The sequence below is a fragment of the Hypomesus nipponensis genome, chromosome 17 (assembly GCF_054491055.1).
Source record: "Hypomesus nipponensis isolate SF chromosome 17, ASM5449105v1, whole genome shotgun sequence".
NCBI lineage: Eukaryota > Metazoa > Chordata > Actinopteri > Osmeriformes > Osmeridae > Hypomesus > Hypomesus nipponensis.
Genome location: NC_140377.1, coordinates 246,759 through 272,414, shown reverse-complemented (window position 1 = coordinate 272,414; position 25,656 = coordinate 246,759). Strand labels below are relative to the sequence as shown.

Here is a 25,656-nt window from a genome sequence, read left to right as displayed (position 1 = left end):
TCATTTCTTACAGGGTGATTCGTTGTTGCCCATAACACCCTAGCATTCTGCTAATGAATGCTGATTGGTTAGTGAAGGACTGATACGACCAGAGCTCCCGCTTGATGGCATCCGAAGCGAAATCAGAATGTCAGAGCATTACCAACATTAGCAACAACATTAGTAAGCCAAAACGCTTTCTAGCATGTGTATTGACAGGGAGAGCCTAACCTGTCAGCTGTGTTGTCGATGCCTCGAGAGAAAAGTGGAAGTAACCAGAGCTTGCCGTCAAGCAGTAGGTCTGGTCGTACGATGTGTGTGACGTCAATGACATTCAAAGGCTTTTTAGAACAGAAAGGCGACTTTAAAACCATCTAACAGCCAGCAGTGTTTTTTTCTGCCTCCCCTTTCGAATTCAGAATTCAAATTACTAGACAAAAAGTGGATTTTGAGGGTAATAGCTCAATAGACCTCCATTCATTCTGCACTCGACCGTTAGCGCCCTCATATGGAACTTGAGTGGAACTGCAACCAGTTCAAAACCCGGACGTTTCTCGAGTGGCAGTTCTCCCCATAGATATCTATGGTTTTCTCTTCTCTTTAGACATTCTCTGACATAGGAGCGTTCTTCTTGCGCTTTTAATTGTAGATTGCAACCAACGTTAATGAGGTGCGTCACCGCCACCTACTGTTCAGGAGTGTGAACCGGCGCTGCTCCTATGCTGCTACAGTGAGGCATCACTGTTCGGGGATCTGTGATTTGTTTTTACTGTCTGTCGGTGAGCATGGCACACGTGACTACAGTTACTCTATAACTTGATTACAGTGGTGTCAATCATTGCAAAAAATATGTAAATGACATATTACAGAAATCACTCAATGGATTTAAAACCAAGTACAAACTGTTGAATGCTGATGAAGGCATCTGTGTTCAGTTACTGTCCACATTAAAGGATCCTCAAAGTACCTCAGTCTATGGTTATGGCTTAACAAACTTAATCTAAACATGTTTAACTTTAAAAACAGTGCCAATGTCACTAGACTCAAGACTGGTTAACCTTGAGGTCCCATAGATGAATGCAGCCTTTAAACTATGACATTTTGATGTGGGTGTTTTTATTTCTGAGGGAATGCACAGTTTGTATGGCTACCAACACAATGTTCTTTGGTCAGCATTTTTATTACATTGGCATGGTATTACATTTTTATTCAATTTTGTTACATTTCAATTGTTGCACACTACCAGTCCAAGCTAACAAGTAGAGGTTAAGTACAACTCACCACTCAACAGTCGCTCAGCTACTTAGGGTTAGTCTAAGATGATTGTCTAGGATCATAGTAATTGGCATACACCATGTACAGGGTTATAGGTTGCATAAAGAAATAATGGGCATTACACCTTTCAACATTACGGGCAGAGCCGGGATACTGTGAACGTGTGCAACATGGTGGCTGGGCTCCCACCTCCTCCTGCTGTATGAGGCTGAGCCTACTCTGTTGGTCTGTCATGCTATCTTCCACAGTTCACTTGTGTGCCACAGTTTTAATTTAAAACATAAATTAAAGGCCTCCCCAAAACTGATTTACCATTCTTAGAGCAAACAGTGTCTGAACCAAACCAGAAACATGATACATTCAGTATTTGCCACAGTGGACAAGATCAAAATTGAAGGAAAATAAACTTTGGGTCAAGGCAATTGGCTGACGTTTTTTTTGGCTTTTTTCCCTGAACAAAGTTTCATAAATGTATAGTGTAGGATAACATAAGCGTATGCATAAACATAAGCAAGACAGAAATGCAAAAGAAATATGGTTAATTGGCAAAACGTAAGCAAACTGATGACATTGCCCATTTGCATTAGTGGTTAGAACAACAAGCAAGATGAACAGACAGTAAAAGGTCTATAGAATGTAGAGCAGTAAACGGAACCGAGTTTGGTGGATGAACATTGAGGGTGCCTGAGACACAGTACACCTATTTTACTCACCAGCCTTTCATCACAATCCATTACCAAGTCAAAGATGACCCTTTACAGTGAGTAATTACATGATTACACACGTCACCTCAACACAGTAAAAGGACAGTAGTGATTGCAAGTTTCATCCAGAAAACAACAACACAGGGCCTCTGGAACGGTCTTAAAGTGCAGAAGAATGCAGACCAGGGATGTGATGTGAAATGTGACAAATAAATCAACCATGAATCATTGAGATGTGACTATTTCCTTTATAAGGGAATAGAGGATCATTTCTAACAACAAACTTTTTCAGACATCCCTGGAAGACAGTGAGAAAGGGTGGAATGAGGAAGGATAAAACAAACAAAAAGAATGTGTACAGAAAGAAGAGAGATGGGAAGTTGGTCAGTAGAAGACCACGCTGGACTTTCCTCCAGGGGGGTTGAGGACCTTGTTGTGGGAGCGGGGCCGAGCCCCCAGGCGGGGCTCGTGGTCCTTCTCCAGGGGCCTGGAAGGAGCGGAGGGCTCGTGGTCCTTCTCCAGGGGCCTGGAAGGAGCGGAGGGCTCTGCCTCAGACAGGAACTGTTCCACCTTCACAGGTGGAGGACAAATCACTTGTGTTGGAGTTTCCTTTGGCTGAGAGGCTGAAAGGGACATGGAGAGTTGAGTAAGGTGAGAGGTGCAGCACCCCAGTTTTGAGAGGTTACCCTTCATAATAACCAACTCCTCTGGAAATAAGCAACCCCTCGCTATAGAATAACCAACTGTCTCAGTGAGACTTCCCTATGCTGCCTCCAGTATATAACATTTTTATAAAGGAACTTTTGAAAAGTCTTCTTCTGGTTTCCCCTTTCATGATGTGTCTGGGCACCATTACAGCCCGATTCTGTCTAAGATGAGAGTGCCAATTTAAAACATTTGAAATGAAACTTCTAGGTTTCATTTGTTTTAACAATATTTGGCACCCTTTTTTGTAATACACAGTGACATTATACATAATGGGGAGTCCAGACAGCATCATAAAAGTGTTATGTACAGGTTATATGCATATTGCATTATTAAACCTGTTTGTCTTTCAAATAAGGTTTAGATTTGAGGGTTTTAGGTCCTAAAGCTTAGAGCTAGTCCAGTCATTCTGTAGCAGAGCATGTCAACATACTTGTAATACTACTCTCAGTGCATAAGGGCCAAGGAGGGGTTTGTATTATACAATAAATAATGCAACAACAGAATCACAACAGGTGTTAACTGTAAGCATCTTCCACTTGGTTTAATTGGATGGATTTTTAGAGGGGCTTAAAAGGTAAATAACCTTCATTTTGGGTTTGAGTAAACAGGCTGTGAGTGCAAATAACTCACTTGGAAGCTCTTGTTCAGGAGTGGCACTTGAAGACATGTTTATGTTATCCTGGAAATGACAGAATATATCACCCACTCACCAACAAAGAAGACAACCATTCCATATTCACGCAATGGATTCAAAGCACTTAAAGTGACAGAAGATGTAACATAGTATTTTTCTAATTATTTCCACATTAATCAATACAATCAAAAGGGATCTTTAATAGGGATCTCTATAATTTAGAAATATGTTTGTGTTTTGCTGCTGTTCTATTTATGACTTTGTTATCACTGTCTCCTTTGCCCACTCGGACCACAAGTGACAGGTGTCAGTACTTCAAACTCTGGGTTACTAGGTGTTTGGTTTGATGGCTTCCAGATATTGCTGCAATAACTTGCCTTTGGTTTATTAGGGTGGCTCCGGGTAGTGGCAGGGGGCACGGAGCTCTCTGCTTCACCAAAGATGTTGCTGGTCGGTCCACCAGGAGGGGCCGGTCTGTGCTGCTGTAAGGGAGCCTTGGCTTCGTCATATATCCCGCTGCTCCTCCCCCCTATATGAGAACAAAAGAGATCAAACCCGTCACCAATGACAGCTTGTGTAAAATATGAACAATAACGGCTCAAATATATTAGAATGTTTATTTAATCACAAAATACATCTATTACAGTAATCATGGTCTTTTAAAATCCCACAATTTTACCCAGAACTTGTGTGTCAAAACTTGATCACCAAATGGTCTATGCCAAACCTGACTTCTGTTTGAGTTGATAACTTTACTCATGAGCCTTTTCTACCCATTTCTCTGCATTTGCTGCCTACACAAGTTCTGTGCTGGTGAGTGTTTTCCCTATTGGTTAGACAGTTGAAGTAGGAAGTGAATAAGGCCATTTCTTCTTTTTCAAAGGCGTTAAACATAATGATGTGACAGATTTTTGGCTGGATCTTTGAAGTATATCTGAACTTGCCCGTGCTTCATGCACCTCTGACCTGGGGGGTTAGATCGCCTGGGGGCTCCACTGGAATCCTCTACTGGCTCAAAAATAGTGGAGGCCATTTTATGAGGCCTCCTGGAGGCAGACGCGTCTTCTTCATAACCACCAAACAAGTTACTGGAGCCACCTCCAGGAGGACGCAGCACTCTGTTACATACACACAAAGAAACAGTCTAATATACAAGTCCACATCAGCAAAAATGTGGACAAAAAAGAACGGAAATGTATGATTATCTGCAGGCCTAAAAGTGACATAGGACGTTATGAAGCAATAAGTCCACCAACCCCAGAATATTTTTGTTTTTGTTAGATCTTCAAAACATTCAGTAGGCTATATTGAGGTTCATAAAATAAGGCAACAAAAAAAAACTCCCTTAACTCCCTCCGTACATAATAGTTTGATGGTCAATTTCACAGTTAGCTACCTTAGGCTAGGTAATGTTACCATTGTGAAGTGGCAGTCTTCTTGCTGGTTAACCGCTAGCAAGGTTTCTAAGATGCAGTTAATTAGCCAACTACATAATTAATAAAGCCTAACCGAATAACGTTCAATTCGGAACAAGGACATTAAACAACTGTCTGTGTCGGGTAGGTTTGAGCCAGCCAATGACTAACAACCTCGCTTCAGTAGCTAGAGTGAGTTTAGATGGTCAAAATAGTGGCACACCAACATCGCAAAATTGTTAGCCTAGCTTGATGGAACAGCTAAGCTAACAAGTCACAAAGCAACAATATATTTGGAATGTGTTTAGCCTAAATGGCAGTACATATGAAAACATTTACAATCGTTCACGCTATTTGTTATTTTAGAACAATAAAAATGCATGGATAATAAACAAGACAGCTAGCGTTCACTTTGCATTCTACCGCGTTAGCATGCGGACAAAAAAGAACATGATGTTGAATAAGCACATCCTAGCTCACAACCAGTTAATTTGGTTCCTACCTTTCTTTTGTTAGTAAAGATTAGTTCAGTCTTTTGGCTCATGTCTTACCTTGAACTTGGCTTCGCGCCATCAAGCCCTTGAAACATGTTTGTAGAAGTCATTGTAAATAGCTATCCTGTGTGCTTTATTAAATTGGCAGTAAGGACAGTGGCGTCACATTCGGTGAAAAGTTTGAAACTGAAAGAGTAGGTGGAGCTGAAGTAAGACTTCGATCATGTTCCAAGTTGCTGACGTTGCAATAAAGCTAATCGCGATACGTAAGCTCGCTACAGCGTCATACGCTGACAAGAACAGAGGATGTTGATGTTACGTTCGAAACAAGACCCACATGGCTCAAAGCGTTTTATTTTTTCAAAGACTTTGGGAATCTAATAATACAAATAATCTGTCTGTGTGGTTTTGGCGGAGTTTAGGGAAACGAGTGTCCAACGATTGGCCTATCTCGGGAAACCGGGCTCTGTACAAAGTGGTACATTTGCAACAATTGATGATGTAGACGCGCATGTCCTCGTTTCCCTTGATCTGACCAATCATAAGTTTTGTTTGTGCGTTAGAAGTGGGCGTGGCGTACTCAAACAGGACTGTTGCAGCAGCTGAAGCGTTTGACTGTTAGCTTCCTAGCTAGTTGGACATGCTAATGTTTTTAATGTGGGCTAGCTACTATTCCGTTTTAAGACTGCAATGCTTTTCCATGATGTGACTGTTCAAGTAAAGGTAATAAGACGTACTAATGTTTTCTCACTTTATTTTCTGTTATTTTGTATTTATGTGAAAACGAACAAGTTTAGGATTGCTCCTGCCTGCTAGCTACTGTACTAGGTTACTTGGTCCCAGGCGAATTTAGGAAGCTACAATGCTAGCTAGTTAGGCAGTTTCAATTAGGTAGTTTTCGGTTACTTACGCTTTTAAGGGATGAACCGGAACGCCAACGTAGTGATTATCAGCATTAATAAAAATTGTATGCAAGCAAGATTAAAACCATGTATTTGTAAACATGACATCGAACTTTATGGCTTCATTTTCTGTATTTTCTTAATGTAATAAGTAGGTTAACGAGGTAGTAGTGTATCCAGCGATATCCAGTTACAGTATCCTTGAAATGTACATTCAGTTAAATAACAACTCAAGCAGTGGGAGAGGTCATCGACAGTTTTGCTGGTATCCAATCAGAGCACTTTAAAGAGAAATGTAAGTATTAGGCAACCATAATTTCTCTTCAAACCTATTTCCGTTACAAGTCTATGAACCACAGCTTTGAAAACATGCATGAGTTTATTCGTTCATGGCTTGGTTACCTTCTAACTTTCAGTTGGAAAATGTGAATGACGTGCCTTATTTTAGTGGCCTACCAGCATTATGTTTTTCCAGAGGGTTTGGGGAATTTAAGAATCACATTTGCCTAATTTAGGTGATTTAAAGCGAGTTTCTGCTTGCTCAGTAGTTTCATCAGTTACCCAAAATGTGTTGGTAATTTTCATGGATTGGTTATCCTCTAGCTTTGTGTTGGAAAATGAGAAAGACGTGCCCTATTTTTGTACAACACATACTTTCCCAGAGGGAAAGGTATATTTTAGAATAGCATCAACCAAATTGAGGTGATGTAAAGCGAATGTCTGCCTGCTATAATTTTTCTAAAATGAGTTGGTCATGTAAAAATGTAAACATGCTCTTTTAGTAGACGATGACGTAGTGACAAACTCCAAGACAAGTAAAGCATTCTCTTTACTTTGCAGATGAATCTGGTCACTTTTAATTACGTTATTATATATCAGTCTTAATTAACGACAATTGCTGTTTTTAATTGACCATTGGTCGTAATGTAATGAGTATGATTTCAGGATACAGACAACATAATCAACTGCGCAGAGTTTGGCCAGCTCAGACGGAGCAGGAGTGTAGTCGTAGCAAGGATCCGTCCGTGCATTTAATATGCGTAATTCGATCAATTATTGCTTGTTAAACTCGTCGGATCCATGGTGAAGAGAAGGAAAACATCAGCTGCCACCGAAGACCATGAAAATGGGTAACGTTGTCTCAATAAAGAAACAGTTAAATTAGAGGTCGAATGCGCCGAAAGATTTGTCGTTGTCGTTGCTGTAGGGCGCTCAACTGAGGGCGCTTGCATTTGAATTTCACTGACAATACTAGAAGCTATACTGGAAATACAAGTTGAAGTAACAAAGACAGTCGGTCCATTTTCTGTTGTGAAAATGTATCCTATGGAATTAAAATGTAGACATTTAGCATTCAAGACAAATTGCATGTTTTGTTGGGACGATGAGAGCGGATTTGAAACAAACAGTGGCGGCCATGTTGAGAGAAAGGGAACGTCGTCTTTCTAAGTTGTTTTTGTACTGTGTTCTTGTTAAAACTCAAACAGTTCCTTCTCTTGTATTTTGTCAGGATGACAGTGGGCTCGAGGGACGGCATCGGTGTCCATGGAGTGAATAATTCGTTCAGAAAGCATGAAGGTTGTGACGAAGAGGAGAGCGGTGATCAGGGGAGCGAGGAGAGTAGTACAAAGAGAGACGGAATGGAAATACTTGATCCATCAACTACGGGCAGCACCAGTTTAGCATTGGTGCTTCCGACCCCTTTACCAAACCAGTCAGGATCTGGTTTAACCCAACGTCCCCAGACATCGTCAGTACCATTTCTTCAAAACCACGATCAACATCATTTTCTGAGATCCAGTGTTCGACCTCCGAGCAAACGGATCCGTAAAGATTCCATCGCCACAACTATCAATGGTCACGGCCATTCGAAATTGAAAGGTAAGTCTATACCGCAGTACTGTTTGCTTCGCGAATGGTGGATTGTTAGTAGAGGTGCAGGGACTACATATGTAACTAGAGAGCACACGCAGTTTTTGGTGCTGGGCCTTCGGATCTGTTAACCCCAGACCCACAAACTGGGGTGCCCACGGCTCTGATGACAGAACTGAATCGTCAAATTGATGTTAACATCACATTGAACTGTAGCTTGAATTCGGTCTCAATTCTCAGTCAGACTTGGTAAGACATGGTCAGGTCCATTTTGATCAGAGTGCTAGACCTATGGCCTAAAGACCACGATCAGGGATGACATCAAATCAAACTTTATTTATATAGTGCATTTCATATCAGGATGCAACACAATGCTCTTCCCAGAGGGGGAAAGGGGGGATGCAAACACACGTTCCTTTGTTTTGTTTCCATTAGTTAGCTCTGCTTCAAGACCATTGTTGCAAACAAAAGTTTCATCGCTTTCTTGCAGGAATGCAAATACAAGTTGTCCAGGCATTTTTCACAACTGACATCTTCATATGGTTAAACTCTATGCAAGTCTGCCTCTACATGCTGGCCAATGCAATTTTAACATTGCTATGAAATGCAAATCACCATTGGTCAAATGTGGGATTTAACGTAATAAATTAATTGAGAGTTTTAATTAAGAAGCCAGCTAGCCTTCAGTTCTAAATGATGTGAAGGTTCACCTGTTGGCAGAAATTCTCCTCTCCTCTATCACTAGCTGTCTGTCATACTTCACTCTCCTCTATCACTAGCTGTCTGTCACACTTCACTCTCCTCTACTATATCACTAGCTGTCTGTCATACTTCACTCTCCTCTCCTCTATCACTAGCTGTCTGTCACACTTCACTCTCCTCTCCTCTATCACTAGCTGTCTGTCACACTTCACTCTCCTCTACTGTATCACTAGCTGTCTGTCACACTTCACTCTCCTCTACTATATCACTAGCTGTCTGTCACACTTCACTCTCCTCTACTATATCACTAGCTGTCTGTCACACTTCACTCTCTATCACTAGCTGTCTGTCATACTTCAATCTTCCAAAGTCAATTCACCATTCTTTTTGTGCAGTATTCATGCAATGTCAAATTCATACACATTCACATACAAACAGAATGTTTTCTCACTTGTCATCACTGTTTGAAACAGGGTCTGAGAATGGGCCCTCTGCTCAGGTGGCTAGCGGCCAGCCTGGCCCAGCGTCCGGGCCAGCGGGGGCCAAGGCAGCCTCCAGGAGCCAGGGCCCCAGCGACAAGGAGGAGCTGGGGGCATTCAGAAGAGGGCTCGTCGGCAGTGGGAGTCCTGGAGCGCAGATGATAAAAACAGCTTCTTTGAGGGTCTCTATGAGGTAGAAGTCATCTTCAGTTGTAGGTCACATTCAGTCTTATGAACAGCATTGTTGTAATGTCGGAAAAACACTTAAAAGTAGTTAAATTTTATCTGTAGATGTTGGTTTACTAGAGACGTATAACACAAACATGGCTTTAAGAGTAAACACTTGTCATTCAAGGGTTAGAAAAGGGCTTCAAATGTCAGAGTTGATTTATGCCCCTAAAGCAAATAATCTTCTCCTCCTTTAGCATGGGAAGGATTTTGAAGCCATCCAGACCAACATAGCGCTGAAGTATAGGAAGAAAGGGAAGCCAGCCAGCATGGTGAAGAACAAGGAGCAGGTCCGCCACTTCTACTACCGCACCTGGCACAAGATCTCCAAGCACATCGACTTCGCCAACGGTAAGTTTTACACAAGGGAAGAGCCATATCAAACAGTTACATTTTTTAGAAAATCTCCCCTGATCTCCCAGAGCAGCCTAGCTGAACACCAGTGTTTGCTGCCAGTGTTTGCTGCCTAACCCTAACCCTGCCAGTCGGGCCGTGTGGTAACCTGCTTCTCCTCCTCAGTGTACTCCCGCGTGCTCAAGAGGTCCTCTCAGGAGCTGTATGGGCTCATCTGCTATGCTGAGCTCAGGAAGAAGGTTGGAGGATGTGAGTGAAGTACAATGACAGTTTGTGTTTCAGTGCATGCACTGGGGGTCCCGATAGCTTCTTAGTTTTGGATATCAGCTGCAGAAGCTATTCATGCAGGGTGTCCCGCAGCACTTTTCAGTTAAGGTGGATGCTTTAGCAACGCACTCCTGCCGCCTTAACTACATCGTCCAAATAATAAAAACTTTATTTGTATTTCATTTTTTAATAGCCATATCCGCTGTTGTCCTGTTTTCTCCCTTCCATTCCAAACCGTGACCAACGCCAGTCTCCCTTCTCTGCAGAACGCATTAGTCTATCACACAAACTAGCCCCCCCACCCCCGGTCTGACAGCAAACCCCACCCTACCACCTTAACTACTGCAAGCCCCCACCCCCGGTCTGACAGCAAACCCCACCCTACCACCTTAACTACTGCAAGCCCCCACCCCCGGTCTGACAGCAAACCCCACCCTACCACCTTAACTACTGCAGAAAACCCTGTCATGTACTGCTTTGCTCAACTGAACTCACTTTATCTTCTGTTGAGCCTGACCCAGTGAGACCTGTGCAATTAAATGTCTTATTGTTCTTTTGACATGAGAACCATTCCACCCTCCAGTTCTGCAGCTGACATCATGTGTGTTGGTGTTCATGTCTCAGTTTGTCAAAGCATTGCTGTAATCCGTTCTGTGATTTTGAACAGAAATAATGGCTACAATTTAGCTTTGTTTGTGCACCTGCTAGTGCTTGTCACAAGGGAAGTGATTAAGTATTATGTACGTTGGAGTCATGGGGGAAACTGTGAGAATGATTGTGCATGTCTGTTGTTGGAATCTTGTTATTAATAGCAGCTGTCTGTTTCCCATTCATGGCAGTAATGGACGACAAGAATGTAGCAAAGCTGAATGAACTCATCCAACAGGGGTAAGAGACGACAGTGCCTTGCATTTGGAACCAATTGGATAATGAGAAACTGATGCATGATGCAAAATAATAATGAATTTTGTAAATCTGTAATGCGGTGTTTGTGTACATGCATGCATCTAATGTCTACCAAGTCAGTTGTAGTCATTGTCTGCTGTGTCTGGTCAGGGCCACTACAGTGCGCTCCAAAGGCAGGAACCTGAGGATAAAAGCTCCCATGTGTCGAGCCATCAAGAGACTCTGCGACCCGGATGGTGAGCCCAGAGAGGACTGCTTCCACATTCTGGAGCACTGTCATAATAATATCACCTATCTATGTTTGTCAGGTGTCCATTTTAATGTATGAATTCCTCAATTCCATCTGTGTTTTATACATGTCATGTGTTTCTGAAAAGTGGTGAGTTGATGACTGGTCTTGCATTGCATGTTTTTGAATGTGGCGCTGTGTGGTTTTCTGTCCTCCAGGTGTGAGTGATGAGGAGGACCAGAAGCCTGTGCGACTGCCCTTGAAGGTGGCGCTGGAGCTGCAGCCACGAACCAACCATTCCTGGGCTCGTGTCCAGAGCCTGGCCCACAACCCCCGCCTCAGGTCTGACCCCGCCCACAACCCCCGCCTCTGGTCTGACCCTGCCCACAATTCCCGCCTCAGGTCTGACCCCGCCTCAGGTCTGACCCCGCCTCAGGTCTGACCCCGCCTCAGGTCTCAGAGCACCCAGACAGCACTCTGAGGCCAGGCAGCGCTCTGAGGCCAGGCAGCGCTCTGAGGCCAGGCAGCGCTCTGAGGCCAGGCAGCGCTCTGAGGCCAGGCAGCGCTCTGAGGCCAGGCAGCGCTCTGAGGCCAGGCAGCGCTCTGAGGCCAGGCAGCGCTCTGAGGCCAGGCAGCGCTCTGAGGCCAGGCAGCGCTCTGAGGCCAGGCAGCGCTCTGAGGCCAGGCAGCGCTCTGAGGCCAGGCAGCGCTCTGAGGCCAGGCAGCGCTCTGAGGCCAGGCAGCGCTCTGAGGCCAGGCAGCGCTCTGAGGCCAGGCAGCGCTCTGAGGCCAGGCAGCGCTCTGAGGCCAGGCAGCGCTCTGAGGCTGTTGGAAAAATGTATTTCCAAGTCAGTCATCCCTTGTTTGGGTCCTAACTTGTTAGCCAGGCTGCCTCCATGTGCACCGTTCTGTTTGAGGGTCTTGTTGTCTTGCTGTTCCTCCCCTGGACCTCACCTCATGTTGTCAGGGTTTGATATTCACACATCCCTCCGTGTGAAGTCCTCACCCTTCTCACTGCTGTACACGTTGTTAAGCAGGTCATGGTAAGTGTTGTTTCTTTTCATAACGTAGGATGGTGGTTGAGCTTCACAGGAAGGTCTCCAGCCTCATCGAGTTCCTGAAACAGAAGTGGGCCGTCCAGGACCAACGCATCGTATCCTTGAGACAGAAACTTCTGACTAAGGTTACACATTCTATAGGAGTTGAATAGGGCTTCAGGAATACAACGTGTACAAAGTTTCAACCTTAATTTCTAATGACTTGTCTACTTTCGGTACAAAATGAAAAGATTCGTATACAACTTCTTTATTGAGGTAAAAGGAAGTGCACTTTATGTATGCATTTACGTGGTGGTAGTTCCATGAACATGACTGTATGGCTGTATTGGTTCTAAAGACCTGCTGCATGTATCGGACTAGTGTTCTCAGGCTTCTACCCCAAAGTCATCAAACTTTGGTGTAGATAAACATATTCTCCATGATTCATGTTCAGATCTAACACATAGTGGTGCTGCAAAGGTAATCTGCCCATGTCTATCAATATACAAACATTCTGTTCTTCCCATTCTGATGGGCTCTGTCCTTTGGTTTTTGAAACCAACCAAAACCATTTTCCCTGATGGTTTTTAAATCCCTCTCCTTAACCCACCTGCCCCAGCTGAAGAGCTTGCAGGAGAGTGAAGCTCTTGGCTCCCAGCAGGCCCTTCCTGCTCCGTGTAAACCTGAGGTGGAGGAGCTGTTCCTCTACCCGGCACAGACCAGCCCCCTGGCCCCCCTGCCGGGGGTGGCACGCGTCGTGCACTCCAAAGCTTCCTGCACCGTGCACTGGCAGGAGAGCGGCAGGTGTCGCCCTGGTGCCAAGGAGCTGCCGGGGGTGCAGATCCTGGGGATCCATGGAGCAGCGGTCCTCAGGGGCCCTGCCAGGACGGCCCGGGGAGCCGCTGCAGTGGCCCCAGCAGCGCCCCCGCCAGCAGACGCACCGCCCGCTCCGGGGCCGGAGGAGAAGAGCACCGGACCCCCGCCTGCTCCACCTCCCTCAACACAGAGACCGCTCGCTAGCAGACAGGAGGCTGGCTGGGGGAGTGGGGACCGGGGGAGGGGCTTCTCAGAGGGCGGGGAAGGGTGCCGGGAGCCGGTCGCCAAGGAGGGTGAGAGGGATTTGAACATGCAGGGGAGCTCAGCGGACAAATGCGGAGAGGAGTGCATGGCAGGGGTCACCAGGACCTTCCCAGGGGTCAGCACAACCTCCCCAGAGTCGCACCTTACTTCAGAAGAGCCGGTGCTGGAGCCAGGAAGCACAGTGCACCCTGGGAAGGAGGAGTCTGGGGAGGCCCCCTCAGCCCCTGGGGGGAGGTCAGCACAGCAGATCCGGGAGGAGGGCTGGAGTGCCAGTGGCTCTGTGACGCTAGCAGAGCTGTACCTCATGCTGGGCAAGCCAGGGAAACTGCAGCTGGAGTACGAGTGGCAGCCGGCCGTCCCCAGCACAGGGCAGGACACGGGTCAGCCCTCCAGCCTGCACCCTGCACCCCCGGCCAACACACACCGCGTCCTGCACTGCCTGCTCAGGCTGGTAGCCTCCCAGATCAACCCCAAGCCAGTAAGTCTCTTTTAGTTGGACAGAAACAATAAGGAACACCAAAAAATATAGGACCTTTTTAAAAATGAAACATGTCCATAGGTTAGTATGCGTGGTCTTTTGGTTCACATTCATTACCATGCTCACATTTGGCCCCGGTCGTTCTTGGAAGCTTTGGTTTCTTTGTATTAAAACATAACTTCTACATGACAGTTACACAATACTTACTATTACATTTGATCCCATGTACTGCCTAAGTACATTGCTTATACTTTTCATATCACACTTACAAAAATTAGTAATAAGTTGATTGAAACATCTAGCTGATTATTTTCTCATTCACTTGGGCTCAGTGGGTTTCAACTTGCACACTTAATACTTTAACATTTGTAAATTGTTCGGTGTTCATTTTATTGACCTCAACACTTTTTCGAAAGTGAAAACCAGCAAATCGTTTCTACAGTTGGTCAACAAAGTTAAACGGCTTTACTGTGTGCTCCGACCAGTTGTCTTTACTGTGGTGGTGATCTCTCCTAGGCTCCAGAGCTGTGCTCCACCGCCACATCCCCCCTCAAGCCCCCCCAGGAGGACCAGTCCCCCGGTGCCCCAGGGAGGATCCCTGCGGGGGGGGGGCGCAGCCCCAACTGTGGCCGCCAGCAGGCTTCCCTGCGTGGGGCGAAGGTGTTCCTGCCCAGCGCTGGACCATCAGGTACGACACACACAAACATGTTGGTTAAAGTCATATGATAAATGGCTACATAAATGTCGAGACGTTGTTGTTGTTGTTGTTGTTGTTGTTGGGTGAGAATTTAACAGAGAACCAATATAATACATTTTGATCAACATAACATAAGCAATTGATCAATGTAGGAAACAGCAGATTGTAGGCATCATAATCATTTGCATGAATGTACCCCTTTTACCCTTTTGAGTTCAAGTTTTCAAACAGACTGTAACACAGTTCTTTATTTAACACAAGAGTACACTACCTTTTTGATATTGGGTAAAATCATAGGACTCATAGGAATTATAGGACTCATAGGATAATAGAAGCATCTCTTTGCTAAGCAACACAAGCCTCTTGGGCTGCTTCCTGCCCTGTGAACTCTCCCCTTGTCCCCGCAGGTGTGCGGAACCTGCCCAGGTCTCTGCTAGTGTCGGGCGGTGATGCTGAAGGGGGAGTCTTTGCTGTGCCGACCACGCTGCCCCCCAACAGCTCCCGCCACTCTCGCATGTTCTCCCCAAACAAGGAGGCAGAGTTGGCTTTCCGGCAGCAGCTAGACTCCATCAGCGTAAGGCCTTTTATAAATGTACAGTACCACTTGAAACTCTTTTTGGAATTCATCAATTAACATTTCTTCTATATGCAATTTTGTATTATGGATGCAGTCTGACATTTTCCTGTCAAAGCAGAGGAAGTTCCGGAGCCGACAGCTTCGGAAGCCCCTCGTTGTGCAGGTAACTCTAACGCTTCACTTGATGGCCCTTTAGACATGGATTGTTAACATGAACTTAGTTAGTCTCTGTCTCTCCTGCGGCCCAGCGGACTCTGCTGCCACGCACCACAGGAGACGCCCCTCAGCATGTGTGCTCCTTCTCCATCCTCTCCAACTCAGCCGCCACAGGTACTCCCCCAGCCCACCCCCCACCTCCCACCCCCCACCTCCCACTCCCCACAGCCCACCTCCCACAGCCCACCTCCCGCAGCCCACCTCCCGCAGCCCACCTCCCGCAGCCCACCTCCCGCACCCCACCTCCCGCACCCCACCCCCCGCACCCCACCTCCCGCACCCCACCCCCCGCACCCCACCCCCCGCACCCCACCCCCCGCACCCCACCTCCCACCCCCCACCTCCCGCACCCCACCTCCCGCACCCCACCTCCCGCACCCCACCTCCCGCACACCCCACCCCCCGCACCCCGCACCGCACCCCACCTCCCGCACCCCACCTCCCGCACCCCACCTCCCGCACCCCACCTCCCGCACCCCACCTCCCGCACACCGCACCGCACCCCGCACCGCACCCCACCTCCCGCACCCCACCTCCCGCACCCCACCTCCGCACCCCACTTCCGCACCCCACCTCCCGCACCCCACCTCCCGCACCCCACCTCCCGCACCCCACCTCCCGCACACCCCACCCCCCGCACCCCGCACCGCACCCCACCTACCGCACCCCACCTACCGCACCCCACCCCCCGCACCCCACCTACCGCACCCCACCTCCCGCACCCCACCTCCCGCACCCCACCTCCCGCACCCCACCTCCCACAGCCCACACCCCACCTCCCACACCCTAACCCAGCAAATCTCACCTGAGTATTTTTCCTCCCTACTTCCTTTCTCCTCCCTCAGGAACTGGCTCCTTCCGGCCAATCCAAACCCGGCTGCCCACTTGCTCCCGCCCCCCCCTCACCAAGTCTTCGATTATGTCTGGTCCTGTGACTTCCTCGAAGCTTTCCAGTATGTTTTCTACGTTTCTCTATGAGAATACGAATATTAATTAATGAAATTGGTGGTTAAATGATTTCTTTAAATTTCTTCTTTTGGGGTTTTGTGTGAAATATATTCGTCAGAAAAGAAAAACGAGAATGTTATTTTCTTGAATGTGCATGCACGTTACATTTATTTATACGTTAATAAACAGAAGCAAATCCACTATTAAAATGAAAACTACAGATTTTTACTGTTCAGTTGTAAAGATTGCAAGTACATTATGTACATACTAAAACATGGCTTAACTTTTTCAGGTGCAATAGGTCTGGCTGCCAAGTCAGCAGGAATCATCCCAGGCAGCCCCTGCACAGAGCTGGGGGCTGGGGGCCCCTGCACAGAGCTGGAGGCTGGGGGCACCTGCACAGAGCTGGAGGCTGGGGGCCCCTGCACAGAGCTGGAGGCTGGGGGCACCTGCACAGAGCTGGAGGCTGGGGGCCCCTGCAGCCACCTGGCCCCAGAGCCAGCTGCTCATGTTGGGCCACAAACACAGTTTCTACAGGAGGGCGGAACTGGGGTGAGTTCTGAGAGACACAACTGTTTCTATTTGAGTGTTTCTTTAACAGAATGTCCCTCTACAAGTTAGGGATGATTTACATGTAGTTATGTAGTTGGCTTCTAAAGGTCCATCTTGGCCTCCATAGAACATGAGCACCAGGTCCCCTGGGAGTCACCTTCCTCCCCACATCACTGAGCAGCTAAACAAGGCTTCCCATCATGCATCTCTCCAGACCGGCCCGTCTCCTGGAGGTCCATGCGGAGGAGACTCTCTCCTCTCCCCGCCCAGTGTTGCCTCCCTCCTGGACATCTCCCTCCCAGGCCCCCCTGAAGAGGCTCTGGCCCCTGGAGAGACCCAGACACACATCAGTGACTCCATCATCGAGCTGGCCATCAACTCAGCCCACTATGGTGACTGAGATTCCATCCCAACCCTGGTTTTCTCCTACAGGAAGTGTTCCACTCTGTTCTCCCTGTGTATGTATCTGACACCTCCTCATACCTGGTGCCTCTCCCAGGTGACGAGGCCTCGCTCTGCCCAGCCAAGCTGAACGGCAGTGAGAGCTCCAAGCTGCTGCCCTCCCCCCTGCGTCAGCCCCTCCAGGGGCTGGAGCCCTTCACCCTGCCATGACCCCCAGTGGTACCCCAACGACTCCACAGATTCCTCTTTGGGCTGCCTCCTGTGTGAGTTACATGCACGCACACACACATGCACACAGAAAACATTCATTGCATTTGATTTGACACTAGAGCTCCATCAACAACTCTGCCTCTTGTGTTTGTAAAGCTGCTGAATATTACTGACAACTGTCATGTATAGGGATGCAACAAATTATAGATTTGGATGGTACAATTATAGTCTGAGGAATAATCACGGTTTAACGATTATCGATTAATTATTGCATTGATTGATTAAACATTTTTAAGGATGTGTAAAATCACAATAACATTCTTAAATTAGAGGATTTATTGTACAACATTTCTTTGATGGCTTTTGTTAACAGTTGCTGCCTTTCAAAATCGAAATCCTTCTTACCAAATAATACAGTACCAAATAAATAAAACGTAGTGGTAACCGTATATTAATGAATTAAACTACTTTTCTAGGTACTCTTCTAAGGAGTAAGTCTTAAGTGAGATGAGTAGCCTAAAAATAATAAGCTGTATTAAAGGTGAAATAAAAAAAATAAAAACTAGGCTACTTATCGTTACAGTGCGTAGTGTTTGTGCCTGCAACAAAACTTTTGGTTGTGTTAAAAACGACACACAATAATATTAATTACAATAAACCAAAATATAAACAACCGTCCGAACAATAGAATCCTCCTGAAGAACTCGGCCTTTTCAGTTATAATTCACAATTGATATGCACGCGTCACTTCCGCATATTGCGTAAACCAGGTTCACAACTTCCGGTAGCTAGCAGTTACATTTAGTCATTTAGCAGACGCTCTTATCCAGAGCGACTTACAGTAGGCCTAAGTACAAGGACAATGTACAAAGGATTCTAAAAAGCGAGTGCAATACAAGCTTAAGACTGCAATAGCTAAGGGTTACCATAACCTGTTCTGTCTATTAAAAGTCACAGCAGAAGGGGGTCGGACGGCTGAGCGGTTAGGGAGTCGGGCTATTAATCAAAAGGTTGTTGGTTCAATTACTGGCCGTGCCAAATGATATTGTGTCCTTGGGAAAGGCACTTCACCCTACTTGCCTCAGGGAAAATTTCACTGTACTTACTGTAAGTTGCTCTGGATAAGAGCGTCTGCTAAATGAATGAATGAATGAATGTAAATGTAAATTCTAGACCTTGCCTATTTTTCCTGGAAATATAAAATATATATATATATATATATCACTGTCGTGTGTGTGTGTGTAGCCAATTGGAGTACCTTAGTAAATCAGGCTACACCAGACGTATTAGCTGTCACACAGGGACTGTGGAAACAGGGCGAAAGCTAGAATTAGCATGTATGTCTGACTAAAGATTGAGCAATAAAACCCATTTGAAAACGATACATTCTATACCTTAAAGCCTGTAATTAACTAACAAACAACAAGAAATGTATGTTATGCTGATGGAAAGTAGGTAGGCCTACACTAACACATGCAATGATAAATCACATACCATCAGCTCAAGATAGCAACAGAAGAAAACGTCATGATTTTGCACAGGCGCGCTGAAGGAGAAACAGGGAAACTGAATTCTCCACAACTGTTTGCAAACTCCGGCAGTGTTGTTGAATAATCCTCACAGTGCAACCGTTGTTCAGTGATGAACCATAATGTCCCTTTATTGAGTGAGAACAGAAACACTGGGTGTAGCTGAGCCTTTATGTTATGGCTAACCCTAACCCTTACGTTATAAAACCAAGACGTTTTAAATCGCAGTTAATAGTAAAATTGGTTAATCTCTGCATCCCTAGCCATGTATAGTAACACTGTCTCACACACACACACATTTGTTGACACGTGTGATGCATGCAGCGAGCCTGGTGTCTCCTGATAAGGGCAGACGGACGCTGGCCCGCTCCGGGCCCTCCAGCGGTACAGCTCTCCTGGGCCCCAGCCTTCTGGACTGCAACTCCCATGATTCCTTCCAGTCCCGCGGGCTGCCAGACGTTGCAGAGGTGAGAGGCCCTAACCCTGTCTTAGCTCCCCTCAGAAGGTTCTGACATGACAATATTGGCGACTGTCGTGATATGTTAGACCCCCATTAGACACCTCCACTTTAAAAGGACTCAAAGAACAGCACATTGCTGTACTTCATATCCAGGCACTAGATCATAACTTGAAGGAGAAGTCTTACTCCACTATGAATATGAATGCAAATGTGTAGTTGTTAGTTTCCTAAGCTCAATTTTCGTTTAGTCGGTAACACCCCATGTCTTGGAACACCCCATGTCTTGTCTAAGTCCTGCCACACTGAAGTGCATCATGTTGGTCAGTCTGTCAAAGTTTGGGCATGTATATCTACGCAAAGTGTTCTCTGGTCATGTCAGACAGCCTAGAAGGCACCAGGGTCAGGGGTTGTAAAGAGTAACTGTATCTGGTGTCCCTCCTCTCTGGGGCTGCTCCCACAGGTGGACACCCAGCTGGCCTGTATGATGAGCGAGAGCAGCGTGGATTACATCGCTCGATTCAACGACCTGGCGCAGGAACTGTCTGTCACAGAGTCACCCCTTCCACCTCCGGGAGTTTGACTGGAACGGCGTTAGACAATAATTGTCTTCTCACTGAATCACTCCAATAAAATGATAGTCTGATTGCCACCCTATTGGTGGCAGAAAGATGAACCCCTAACCCACACCTAGTACAGGTGATGAAAGTGCAATAATACCTGCTCTAACCCACACCTAGTACCTGCTCTGTATAGGGGAATGTGGAGAACCTGCTCTATAGAGTGTCTTTGGACTGGTCCCAACAATTTCTGGTTGGTTCTACTTAGTTTTCCCTTGATGCTTTGCAGCTGTTAAGCCCACTGAATGAGCCTTAAAAACACTAAGTGAGTATGTTTACAAAACAACCTCATAAAGAAAGAGAACTCCATGCCACATCCAGACAGGGTCTGTCTCTCCTGGGCACTCCTTCACTCTTGAAAAGTGTAAATATACTGCAACTCCAAAATGAAGCCAAATCAGGAGAGGGCTCTCTTGGTCCTGCCGCAGATGTGAGGAGTTCTGCTCTGGTGGTCAGGGTCATCCAGCATGTTTATACCTAATGGAGGAGTTCTTGGTTTTGATGTAGTTACCATGTGACACAAGATGTCAATGTACAAGAATAGCCTATGGGTTAGTGTGCTGACAAAGGCTGGGCATGGACACCTGCAGCAGTGAGGCTCTGAGTCTGGGTTTATGTAGGATAGAGGGATGTCATGGAAGAAAGTTGTAATATTATATTAGAAAGACTCTAATTGTGATGAAAACAGCATAGAGCCTAATCCTACACTTCAGTTGGCCATCTCCATATTGGAGAACCGTCTGACGCATGGAGTGCAGCTGCAATTATTTCATTGGGTCTTTTAGTATTTTATTTACAATCGTTTTTCAGTCTGTGAAAGGGGGCATTGTCTCTGGTAAAAGTCTTGACCTCATTCCTTTAAAGTCTCCATATGTTGAGTAGCTCCTTTCTAACAGTTGACTGGTCATCTGTTTATTGAAAGTCAAATCTCTTGAGCCTCTAGGATGTTATTGAAGCATGATGGCCAGGTGTTGTTGAGACGGATGTTATTCAACCTACAAGGAGGTCTGTGGTGATTCTCTCTCAGTATATATGAGTAATGGATCTTTAATAATTAAATGTGACTCAAAATACATTGTTAATTGTACTCTGAAGTTACAGATTACTATGCTACACAGGAATGTCCCAGGAGGTCTAATTTCACTGGATCTTCTACTGAACAGTAACTTGTACTCACATGACAGAACCTTGGGTATTGTGTGGTTCCCCATGACCATATACAAACTTTTATATGAAATATGAGTGAATCCTCAAGACAGGTTCAAGTGAAACATTGTTGAACACTTGGATGCAGTAGGCGTTGTCATAGGAACAAGGCTTCCGCTCTTTATATCAGTATTCTGCTGTTTTGTAAAATACTGTAGTTATTATTAATGGGTGTATTTATTGTCATGGACAAGATGGTTATGTCGAACTTAATCTAAAACCGAAAAAACTGCTGTTTTAAGATTTGTTACAATTTGTAAGGTGTTTTTACTCAGCTGTATAAATGGTGTTGAACATACAAGTGTATTATTGAACATCTTTACAGATCATATAGAACCTACAACCCCAGCTTTCAGCAACATGCATGAGTTAGACATCCATATATGTAGATCTGTAGATTCATCTTCTACTAAAACCTTTCATTAATACCCTTTCCATTTCCACACCTTTCATATGCACAATTTTGAATATTCTGTACTGTAGTGCACAACAAATATTAGGTATATTACAATGATATGAACCAAACCACCACAATTACTGTTAAAGTAGTGAAAATTATCATATTTTATCAACTTTTAGGAGCAATAATGGACTATAGGCTACCTGCTTTTATCTTAAACTTGATTGACAAAATGTATATTTATTAACATGGTTATTGAGCTCAATGCTTATCTGGCCTGTATGTGGTTATTGAGCTCAATGCTTATCTGGCCCTGTATGTGGTTATTGAGCTCAATGCTTATCTGGCCCTGTATGTAGTGTCTATCCACCAAGCCCTGTGGGGTTTTCTGGCCTAACACAATATAGGCAAAAATCAATCGATGGATGTGCAGCCAACATGGTAATTTCCTTAAGTCCTCTTTATTTTTTTACAGCTTCTTTTTCTCTCAATTCTCTTTGCATTTGCGTTCCTTTCCAGCACGAGAAGCCATAAGTTTGAAAAAGAGAGATGGCCACATGGTACGAAGGTAGACAGCCAGAGTGGGCAGTGCTCCAGCCAACAGGACCTCTTTAGTCTTGTGACAAACAGCCTTCAGAACCACCTGGGCCACGTCTCTTGGGTCCCGGCCCATTGCTGTGGTCTTGTCCAGAACTGGAACCAAAGTATTAAAAGGTAGAAGACATTGAACAATATGACACTGTGTCATCTCTTTCAATTATTTTCTAATAATCCCTTATTGTACTGTAATAAATAATACAGATGATATTGGACACCTCGTCGGGCATTATCCCTTACATAATCCCTTATTGTACTTGTATTTAAACATGTCATTGTCTCATATTGTCTCACCCCCATATTTGGAGCCGTCCCCGGTGACAGCGTTGACAGACAGGTTGGTTCGGATGTAGCCAGGGCTGATTACTGTCACCTGGACGTTATGACAGTCCACCTCTGCTCTCAGACAGTCAAAGTAGGCCTGGGTGGCGTGCTTGGAGGTAGCATCTGCTCAAACAGGACATGATGAACAAGCCCTGTTTTTGTTTAGCATGGTACAGTGCAAACCTACATTTACCAACAAATACGATGCCTGTCAAGACAGATTTTTCAAACTTACATGCAGACCTGTAAGGAATTGCAATTTTTCCCTGGATACTGCTGATGACAACAATGTGTCCACTGTGCTGACAAACCATTGAGGGCAAGAGGGCTTTACATAATTAAGGGGTGGGGTGGTGGGAGGGAGAGAATGTTTTTTGAAGATTCAATGCTGAATAGTCACACAAATAGCACCAATATCTAAAGATGAATAAACAAAATATTGTTAAACTTTAGAAATGGGTAGGTGATTCATTATAAAAAGATGAAAATAATTCAACATTATCATAAAAAAATATATAGATACAAATGAGAGACTGGTGATAAGCTAAGAAATAGCACATTTATTTAAACACGAAACAGCAGCGGTCTAAATATGTGGAGTGCTGCACTGACTGATTGTTAATTATTGTATTAAAATGTTCATAAATTATTCACAGACATGTAATCTGTCTGATTTCTTAACAGAACGCTCCATACTCGCATGAATTCCCCTAACACTGACCTTGAGTTAAGGCAATGGGCCCAAAGTAATTAGTCTCCATGACATCCCGCTGGATGGAAATGTCTGTCTCCAGAATGTTACCTCGGTAACTAATGCCAGCGTTGTTGATTAAGATATCAACTTTATCATAGCACTTTAGGATCTCCTCCCCTGCCCTGGAAACCGCCTCCGCACTGGAAAGGTTAAATGTCACCGTTCTGGGGGGGTAGGTCTGGTCACAGATTTCAAGATGGTGGTAAGATTGAGAATGACCACAACATTTAGCTTCAACACTTACTACCAAGGTTCAAAATGCCTCTGACTCATAGTTGCTGTTCAATTTCAATTCCACTGGGCTGGAGAACACACAAATTGCATCACTGTCAGACTATTTATGACCAGCACTTTAATCTACACAACGGATCAAAGTCAAGTTATGTACTCTCAGAATGCTTGGAGAATTAAGGTTACCTGTCCTGGGTGAGTTAAGGTTACCTGTCTTGGGCTGTCTGCTGCTTTTGCTGTGAGCTCCTGGACCACCTTCTGCAGCCTTGCTTCATCTCGCCCACACAAAATGAGCCGCGCACCGGCAACATGGAATACCTCCGCACACTCTACAGAACCAACATCCATTCATGCTCATCAGGGGTACAACATGCATCCTCCAACTCATCAACTACAAGTTGATCAGATATCACAATGCAGAGGTACATCTAAACAGCAGTAAACATGTGTTGTTTCCTCCATCAATATATTTGACCCTCACTTGATGTGCAAGCATGTGTATGTACATTTTAATATCAGATATTTACTAATGACATTAATGTATGGTGAACATGATGTTGTTATTTATGTATGAGGATGCTACTTGTGCAAAATGTTTTAAGGAGAATCTCTTTCATTTGACTTAATTCCCAGTTCCCACCTCTGCCCAAGCCGGAGCTGGCTCCAGTGATGACCACCACCAGCCCCTGCACAGAGGCTGCCCTGAGCCTCCGCAGCACCCGGCAGAGCAGCAGGAGCCCCAGGCTACCCAGAACAAGAGGTACCGCACTCCTCATCACATGCTCCATGACAGCAGACCCCTCCTCAACTCAGCACGCCTGGAGAGAACAAGGGCTGGGTTTCAAACACGGGAAAGTTCTTCGTAATATAAAACGGACACACTCCACAAATTAAATAAATAGCAGCAGATAGGCTGGTAGGTAGGCTACCAATACCGAGATTGTAAGGATGAGATCAGGCAAGCCGAAGGACTCGGTTTTATTAGCAAAGACGTTGGATAATGCCATCAGTCCATGACAGATAGCATGTGTGAGAAACGTGTCTCTCAGAAGGCCATTGTATACATGAGCTGGAACATACAGATATAGTAACCACCAAAACATGCCCTTAAACGGTACACATTCCACGACGTAATGCACAGGAGAAACAGCACACAGGTGATGCGCCACAACTCATTGCTTGTACTATTCTCTGCATCTTGCTCTTTTCCAAAGGTTCAACAGAGCACATTCCCTGATCTAAATGTGTATTGTCAAAGGCCCGCTGCGTGACCTCTTGACCACAGCAAGAGACAACCTCACATATGTATAGAACATCTGCATATCTGTGATGATAACACAACTTGCCTGTTTCTTCCAAAAATGCTGCTGTTAATGGTAAACAGCAGTAGGAGAAATCCACACTACCGGAAGAGAACCAGCCAGCGCCGCTGAGTGACTTCCAAAATAAAGGTACTGTCGTTCGAAGGTAGAAAACGAGAATACCTTTCAAAATAAAGGTTTCACTAGTGTAATTATGATATCATCGCTTTCTCATGTTATCACCTTTGTTTTGGTGGTATATTAAGTAGTGATACATAATTTAGTATTCACAAATATACTTAAGTAAATGGACTATCTATATAGAGCGGGAGTCGGGACATCACAGTGCACCAAACGCGCTGTACAGTTGCCAAATTATCACACACACCAACGGCAGAGATACATAAAGGGAAGTAAATTGGTGTTTGTCAGATGTTATGTACAATGTCTCCTGTCAAGCCTTACTCTGTCAAAAATAAAACATTTTTACTTTTTTTTTGAAGGTAAAGAATGTTAAGATGAATATATACAACCAATCTTGATTCATCATCATGTGATCCAAAATACCTGAAGAGTAAAAACCACATTACTAGGACCCTCTTAGAGCAGAGGTCTACCAGGACAGTATAGCATGCTTACTACCTGCTATACCAGGACAGTATACCATGCTTACTACCTGCTATACCAGGACAGTATACCATGCTTACTACCTGCTATACCAGGACAGTATACCATGCTTACTACCTGCTATACCAGGACAGTATACCATGCTTACTACCTACTATACCAGGACAGTATAGCATGCTTACTACCTGCAGTACCAGGACAGTATAGCATGCTTACTTGGCCAAATAACAAATTCATCAATGGTCTCAGGTTGCTAACCAGCATC

General features: G+C 45.2%; 3 protein-coding genes across 3 annotated transcripts; 1 reads left to right on the top strand and 2 right to left on the bottom strand.

The window, feature by feature from the left end:
- Nucleotides 1-1,140: 1,140 nt before the first annotated feature.
- jpt2 (Jupiter microtubule associated homolog 2) lies at nt 1,141-5,685 on the bottom strand. The gene is made up of 5 exons (XM_084678321.1): nt 5,267-5,685; nt 4,267-4,418; nt 3,678-3,829; nt 3,297-3,345; nt 1,141-2,581 (listed from the first exon to the last, which is right to left on the bottom strand). The coding sequence occupies exons 1-5, from the start codon at nt 5,317-5,319 to the stop codon at nt 2,343-2,345; spliced, it is 645 nt and encodes a 214-aa protein (XP_084534447.1). The 5' UTR covers nt 5,320-5,685; the 3' UTR covers nt 1,141-2,342.
- Nucleotides 5,686-6,747: 1,062 nt separating this feature from the next.
- cramp1 (cramped chromatin regulator 1) lies at nt 6,748-23,133 on the top strand. Its single transcript, XM_084678315.1, is given in 22 exon segments — nt 6,748-7,241; nt 7,622-7,992; nt 9,159-9,269; nt 9,272-9,357; nt 9,590-9,743; nt 9,912-9,995; nt 10,853-10,901; nt 11,070-11,155; nt 11,367-11,490; nt 12,220-12,301; nt 12,805-13,743; nt 14,260-14,431; nt 14,848-15,014; nt 15,112-15,180; nt 15,266-15,347; nt 16,079-16,186; nt 16,474-16,733; nt 16,861-17,125; nt 17,233-17,296; nt 17,298-17,398; nt 19,199-19,341; nt 19,795-23,133. Coding segments are annotated over 22 exon segments (3,687 nt in total). The 5' UTR covers nt 6,748-7,191; the 3' UTR covers nt 19,915-23,133.
- Nucleotides 21,999-24,930, bottom strand: dhrs7b (dehydrogenase/reductase (SDR family) member 7B). The gene is made up of 7 exons (XM_084678320.1): nt 24,810-24,930; nt 24,104-24,281; nt 23,674-23,792; nt 23,200-23,410; nt 22,714-22,806; nt 22,449-22,601; nt 21,999-22,250 (listed from the first exon to the last, which is right to left on the bottom strand). The coding sequence occupies exons 2-7, from the start codon at nt 24,249-24,251 to the stop codon at nt 22,045-22,047; spliced, it is 930 nt and encodes a 309-aa protein (XP_084534446.1). The 5' UTR covers nt 24,252-24,281; nt 24,810-24,930; the 3' UTR covers nt 21,999-22,044.
- Nucleotides 24,931-25,656: the final 726 nt, after the last annotated feature.